Here is a 7,679-nt window from a genome sequence, read left to right as displayed (position 1 = left end):
CTCTCTCTCTCCCTCCCTCCCTCTCTCTCTCTCTCTCTCTCTCTCTCTCATGCCCTCCCTCTCTCTCCCTCCCTCCCTCCCTCTCTCTCTCTCTCTCTCTCTCTCTCTCTCTCTCTCTCTCTCTCTCTCTCTCTCTCTCTCTCTCTCTCTCTCTCTCTCTCTCTCTCTCTGCGCTGTTGCCTGAGCCATGTCTTTTGCCACGTTTTCTCATTTTTGCTGTTCTGGCCCTTGTCTGTTGAACTGGAGCAATGATGTGCCTTTGCCTGTAATCAGTCATGCCGGATGTCTTCTCTTGCACTTTTCTTTCTCTGACTCTCTGTCTCTGTCCCTGTCCCTGCGTTATTAAGACACGTGCATGGTCAGTGGGTAGCATCTTACAAACACACACACACACACACACACACACACACACACAGTGAGATCTGGTCTGTGGTCCAGGGAGCGTGAGAATTGGAGCTGGCTGTGAGAGAGAGACTAGGGTGAGACTGCATGGCGTAGGGAACCAGCTGCTTTCCTGTTGCCTCCATAACCTCTCTGTCCCTATGTTCTGTATGTCTGAGCGCCTACTGTGAAGGCCTGCACGCGCGCACACACACATGCACACACACACACCTCCAGACAGATATGCACACACCATTATGCTTGGCTTTCCCCTGTGGAATTGCTGAAACAGCTGTTGGTTCAGGGCTGTGTTTATTGTCTTTAAGTGGCAGTTTTGTCCAGGGCTAGTGTCATGGGCTCCAGTTTTGTCTCAGTGACTGTCCTTTGTGTCAGTCAGCACTTTGTCTTTGTAGTATCTCACTAAGCTGTTTTCCTGTTGTCTAAATGATAAATACGCAGGTATGTTTACATGGACTATTTTCTCTCTCTCTCTCTCTCTCAGGCCAGTGGGGCCCCTCCCTCACGGTGCCACCCTGACGGTGAACACTAACCCCAGTGTGAGTATCAAGTCTGAGCCGGTGTCTCCGAACCGGGACCGCAGCACTCCCAGCTCCACGGCAGCGGTCGCCGTGGCCGCTGCAGCGGGGGCCACCACAAGCCTGAGCCTGACCCAGTACCCCGGGGCGTTGCGCCTGGAGCCCACAGGCCGCTCACCAGTCGACAGCATCAGCAGCAACGGCAGCTCGTACGAGGGCAGCGACCGGGACGACGGAGGCCAGCCGCGGCCCCCGGACTTTGCCAGCTCCACTCTGGGGCCGCTCCGCGCGTCTGCAGAACAACCGGGCTCCTCGGACAACCAGGAGGGAGCCAACGTCAAGCGCATGAGACTGGATACCTGGGTCACATAAACACACAGGCCAAGAGAGAGAGCCACCCACGGCACCCTCCATGACACGCACACACACATACACACACTCTCTCTCTCTCACACATGCACACACACACACACACATGCACACACTTCACCTCCCTGCAACAGCTGCACCCCCAGACATGCATGCTTACACTTGTGCACACTCTATCAACTTTCTTCTCTTGTGCGCGCACGCACACACACACACACACACAGACAAACAAAGCAGATACCAATATGCATATATATGTACACACACACACACACACTCGCGACAGTCGCAGACAGAGATGCCAATCCAGGTGAACGTGTGTTAACTACAGGGGACTGAGGAGTTGGACCTTTGCGGAGAGACACAGGATCAGAGGTTTTCCCTCTCCGTGGCAGAGTCGGATGCGAGGGAACACCGGGGTGGAGCCCTCGAATCAGTACTCACTGTTCTCATCCCTGGTCAACTCAGCACTGACACGCTTACCTTTCTGATCTGAGACCAGTCGCACTGCTCATTGTGTTGCATAGAGTAGCTGCTCGCAAGCTGTTTTCCAGATCATGCTGTTGTTTGAAGGGTTCATTTCTTTTTCTCGTGTGTGTGTGTGTGTGTGTGTGCATGCAAGCCTATGTGCGCTTGCGCGTATGTGTGCATGCGTGTGTGTGCGTGCGTGCGTGCGTGTGTGTGTGAGACTAATGGCTTGTGTTTGCTATTCATCTTTTTTGATGGCTGTTTTCTCCACTTGCCACCACCTTTCTTCTTTTTACTCTAATGCTAAAACTGCTGCCTATGGTGTTGACTTACAGTATATTTAATAATGCCACAATATTCGTTTTAATCATGTTCCAGGACCTTTGTCTTGTAAATCAAGCTAAAGGCTAAGGCTCTAAGGCTCTCATGAACTGCTAACCTAATCAAGATTTGAGAAAAAACAGAAAAAAAACAGAAAAAAAGCAAGCAGCGTGCATATTTCAGGGAAGGACTGTGGTGACTCAATGCAACTCAAAGTCCAAGAGATGAATTCTGAAAGCCACAAAATATGTTGGCCAGCAGAACTGGTGATGGACTGACAATGTGTGTGTTTGTGTTTGTGTTTGTGTGTGTGTGTGTGACAGATGATGTCAGTAACAGGTAAACAGCCAAGTGCTCAATTCAGTCATAGTTTCACGGTATGTTTTTGGGGTTTTATTTTTTCTGTTTGTAACCAGCTTGCACCAAACCCCTCATCAGTGCGCCTTCGCGTGGAGAGCTCGTTAGGGTAGCTCCCCACAAAGCAGGAGGGCCTGCCGCGCTTTTCACTTTCTTCACTTTCGTACACACAGCCGTGTGTGTTTGTGCCGCACATATCGCGTAATCAGGTGCAAATGTAGCCCTGCTTGTACAAGCCGAAACACAGCCCAGATGCTGAACACGGGCGCATGCGAGCGCGTTGCTCCGCCCACTCGCTCTGGGGAGGAACAGGTGACCGGGGTCACGTCACTACCGCTGGTTTACGTGAGAGGCAGCCTAATGCGTTCTGTATTTATTACTTGTTTGTCTGGCTGCGCAGTTCAGATGTTTTGTTAGTTGAATCTTCTGAAGCTTTATGTTGTTTTTTGCCAGATAAGTTTAGAAACAAGCTGAGCCATTGTAGGCTCAGGGCAGTTGCTGTGGGTTTCTAGACTTTCCAAGCATGTAAATACCCCCTTCTCTCCCCCCCCGTGTTCTTGACTAACGAGAGGAGCGTATTGGTGAGCGTGCAATGGGTCTGTGACTTGGCTTTAGCCTCCTAAGGGCAATTGGGGAGGGGGTTTAGGGCTCGAGTTGGAGCTGGAGTTCTAGAACTCTCCCAAGTGGCGTGGGGCTTTTAGAAGAGTCAGGGCGTATTCTAGTCCGGAGTTTAGCCCGGTTCGGCTCTGCGTTTGGGATTAAGCAAAAGAGAAGTGAGGTCAGGGGCACTGTACATAGAAATGCGTGTGTTGACCATGCAGGTCGTGCTGGATCTGCCTAAACAGAGCTGTAACTCTCAGTGGAGCTGTCTTTATATTTCTATGTGTAAATAAACTACCACGTTACAAGCCTGGTAGAAATGCAGCATGGGGCACTGACATGGACGTGACTGTTTTTAGGAGCGCTTCTTTTTTTCCCCTGCAATCGTCCTTCTGATGGAGTGCACTTTAAATCGACCCCCACCGTCCCCACACTCACATACTCAGACACTCTCCGCTCTCTTTATTCGTCAGGTGTCTTTCGTGAAGCGGGGGGGGAGGGGGCTTTATGTTTCTTTCTGCTCCTTTCCATTGCTTTCTCTAACTTCCCCACACACACACACACACACACACACAGAGAGGACTTCTTTAGAATTCATGCCTCATTGCCCTCCTCATTTCCTGTCCCACTCGATCAGTCTGGTCAATGGATCGATGCACCACCATTGCTTCCATTTTCCCACTCCAAGCTGGCGTGACCACTAGGCACTCGGCCTCGCGCAGAAGTGCAGGATGGCCCACGATGCCCTGCCTAAAGACAGCTCCTCTGTGTTCCGACGGGACCCTCTGCATACAGACTCACTCCACCCCACCCCCTCACCCCCTCACGTGTGCTCTTCAGGGAAGAAGATCCCATGCTCCCACGTGATTATGGCCCCATAATTTCATTTCTCATTTTTTGACGACGAACGATTACTGAAGACTAATGTCACCTTTTGTAAAAAGAACATTGTACTTTAAACGTAATAGACTAGACTTAACTTGACACGTGTTGCAAATGTGCAATTCTCAAATCGCGCGCAAAAAAAAAAAATGTCTATTATTTAAACAATTATGTACACAAATTGTTTTATGGTGCATTAGTGTAGTGCATTAAGTGATTAGAATGAAGGATGTCTCATTGATGATAATGAAGAAGGGGGGGGGGGAGAGAGACCCAGCAGTCACGGCTCAAAGTCTATGAGCAGTTGTTGACTGAGAACATGGCAAGTTTAAAATGATCTCGATTGTGCTGTATGTGTATTTGTATCCCAAATCTTTAGCCACAATTTTCCATTTCCCTCAAAGCTCCGTCTTTGAAACAACTGGAAAAGAGATTAGTTGTGACAGACCTAATTAGATTATTTACTGATGATAGAAGTACGTTCTTGCTCCTTAAAAGGTGTTCCCTGAATTAAAAGTAACGCTGGACTCAGAGGTCAATTGTCTCCGAGGTCGATTTGATTTTGTCTGATTTCTGCGTAAACGCTGAGATGACTCACTCCTGTCTGCCGAGCCCTCACACCAGCCCTGCACCCAGACTGCTGTTCTTTCCCTCACCTGGCTCTCCTTCATTGCCCTGCATCTCTCTCTCTCTCTCTCTCTCTCTCTCTCTCTCTCTCTCTCTCTCTCTCTGCTCGCGGAAGATCGCTAACGCTTTTAAGTGCAAGCAGCCATCTCACCTCGCATAAGCCACCGTAACCTGGAGTCCATCCTTGCTAGCCAAGATTCGACTGACCCACACAAACATTTCCGAATGCAGTACCGTATGGTTTGGACGTACCTGCTTGGAGGGCAGTCCGAAATCTCCACGGCACAGCTGGAGCTAAAGAACTTTGATATAACCCGGTCCACGGGCTGTGGGATCTAGAACCTCTACGAGCCATGAGGAGAGAGTGTATCCATGACAGTGCAGTATACCCAGGTGGGCTGTAGTTGGCCACACCCAAACACACACAGCACCACCCTTCACCACTTTGGGCCTGCACGCTAGAACACGTGCAGACCTAAACACGGAGCTTTGATCCAGTTCTCTGATCCCGGAACGGTTTCTTTGGCTGAGATGTTTAAAAGCTCCAGCACGGATCTCTTCGTAATGGTCGTCATAATCAACAGGAAAGACAATCGTGGCGTGAATAGTTAACTTTCGCCCCTATATCCCCCATGTATCATGTTTGGAGCATCTCAGTTTTTCTAGTGTTAATTTGTGCTGGTGACAGTTCTATTGTCTGTTTTAATTCTAATTGTTATAATGATTATCATCACCATTATAGTTATCATCTTTGATGGTGGTAATCATAATAATTTTGAAATTTTTTTTCTGCGTGGTCTTGTTTTTTTGTGTAGGTTAGACATCCTATTTTATTTCAATTTGATTTGATTTTATTATATATGAAATACTATATAAATATCTTTTTTCTTTTTTGTTTTTTTTTCTTTCTTCTTCAAAGGGGTATTACTAATATTGCACGATTTATTAAGTAAAAACAAAAACGACAGTAGTGATATTAGTCCTTATTGGTAATGGAAGGAAGTGATAAACAAGTTCATAGAATGACCAGTTCAATGCTGCAATTTTTAATCAATTGTACAAAAGTGTCTCTACGCATAGAAGAGTAGGGACGTCAACTCATTTAATTTATTCAGACCAGACAGATGTCAATGCATGGGCGTAAAACAAGCAAAGAATGAGTCATATAAATAAACTGAAATGTAATTTCATTGAGAATATACAACACACAACTAGAATAGAAATTGAAGAAAAAAAGTTTAAAGAAAAATGATAGCTAATATATTGTGTTCTGCTAGTCTGCTTTGAGTTTTGTTGTAAACAAAAAAAAATATTTTCTGTTGTTTTCGGAGAATGATATACAATTTGTGTATATTTTCATAAACAAAGTATGCACTGATATGTTATTACAAATTATATACTGCTTTTACAGAAAGTGTTTGTTATTGTACCAAAGTATCCATTTGTCCTTTATGACCCTCCCCTTTTGCGTATGTTTTACCGTATTTTATATATTAAATAGACAAGTTGACCTACAGAGTGGTATGCGTCTGATTTTGAGTTCTTTCTTCTGTCTGAATGCACTTTAAGTTTTATTCCTGATAAATCCTGTGAAAATTTGATGTTGAATCTGTTAAACCCAGATTACTACAAGGTTCATGGTCATTTCTGTACTGTCATGTGCAAGATATGCTCTGCTAAAGTCCCTGTTCAAGCCCTGTCTCTCCGCTCTTCCCATAATATGTCCAGCTATGCCTCAGGGTCGTTGCAGGATTTTCAGTGTTTGAAAACATACCCATATTTCATGCCTATACAATACTGACCACACAGGCAAACACTGCTAACAAGAGAATGGAAGACCATCTTAAATAACAGTTCTTGGCATAAAAGTGTAGTCAGACTTGGTGATAAGGACCTCACATGAACTACTCTCCTTTGCCCACTAGATGGGAGTATGAGGTATTGTGACCACAGATGACAAATCTCAGAATAGAGGAATAGTCCTGATTTTCCCTCATGAATGTCATTCAATTTTTTATTTTATTTTTTTACATTTTTTTTTTTTAAGGATGACCTGGTTCTCTTGTCCACAGACACAGAGGAGACCTTGTCTGCTTGATTGTGTGGCTGCCCGCGCATTGTTGAAGCAGTAGGTCATGACGCTTCCAGGCGGGTGGGTCTTACTGGAATTGCTGGGACCTCAGCAGACATGGTAACCACAATGTCAGCTGAGCAGGTCAATTGCAATGTCAAGTGCAACGGTTGAAGGCATTTCGGATACAGGCCCCTGCTACTGTTCACCTGCTGCGCTCCGACATTCTACACTGATGTTCTAGTCGGCGTCGGTCTTGCGGCTCACATTCACTTTTCTGTCTTGTCAATAATTTCCTCGAACCGAACCTTTGTTGTACCCAGTGTACATCATACTGAGGGGAATTCCTAAGTACACATTATTGCTGTTCTTGGCTAAACCTAATCTATACGGGAAGCCATCGGCTGGGGTCTTTATCTCGCGTAGTCTGTGTCTGGCAGCCAGCTCTGGTCTGTCTTTCTAAAAGCATCACTATTCATTGTAAGGTCAAGTGCTATGAAATCTCTGACCTTTTTAAAGTAAAGCCTGTAGATTAAACCAGCTTTTTAGTCATGCTTGAATGCTTTAGTGGCGTTGATGCTTGATATCATATCATGGTTGCCATGTTTAGAGTAACGAGGCAACCTGAAAATTTCCATTTGTCATATCTGATCTGGCTGATGAAGAATTCCTTGCTTGTTTGACCTCTCTAAAATGGTGCTCTGGCATTCTCCTCTCAGCTGCTGTCCACCCATGAAGTGATTGGGATAAAAGGGTGGGGGTGCTTATCTTCATTTTTTCTTATGACTGAAATATGTATTAAAGCTAGAAAACTTATGTTGAGTCATAAAGACAAATTACATCTGCGTGTGACGTCAGCGTGCGGTGTGGGACTGATTGAAATGGCGAGTGTGTAAAGTCTGGCTTTGTTCAGTTTTACAAATTCTCATTCACTCAGCAAATCTCAGGCGCAGGAAATTGGTTAAAGTGCTCTAACAGAGGCAGATGGCCCCAGCAATCGAGCACATCGTTCCTGATTAAACCTAGGGACGCGTTTAGCTGTTTTATGGTCTTGGCTCACCATTAGG

General features: G+C 45.9%; 1 protein-coding gene across 14 annotated transcripts in view; it reads left to right on the top strand.

The window, feature by feature from the left end:
- mef2d (myocyte enhancer factor 2d) overlaps window positions 1-4,453 on the top strand; it is a 47,091-nt gene extending 42,638 nt beyond the window's left edge. For all 14 annotated transcript variants that reach the window (XM_035530853.1, XM_035530856.1, XM_035530859.1 and 11 more), the window contains one exon: window positions 884-4,453. In XM_035530853.1, coding sequence (XP_035386746.1) covers window positions 884-1,289 — 406 coding nt within the window. In that variant the 3' untranslated portion in view covers window positions 1,290-4,453. The remainder of the gene's footprint in view (window positions 1-883) is intronic.
- The last annotated feature ends 3,226 nt before the right edge of the window (window positions 4,454-7,679 follow it).

This window comes from Electrophorus electricus, chromosome 10 (genome assembly GCF_013358815.1).
Source record: "Electrophorus electricus isolate fEleEle1 chromosome 10, fEleEle1.pri, whole genome shotgun sequence".
Classification (NCBI taxonomy): Eukaryota; Metazoa; Chordata; class Actinopteri; order Gymnotiformes; family Gymnotidae; genus Electrophorus; species Electrophorus electricus.
This window is presented reverse-complemented; position numbering and strand designations above follow the sequence as displayed.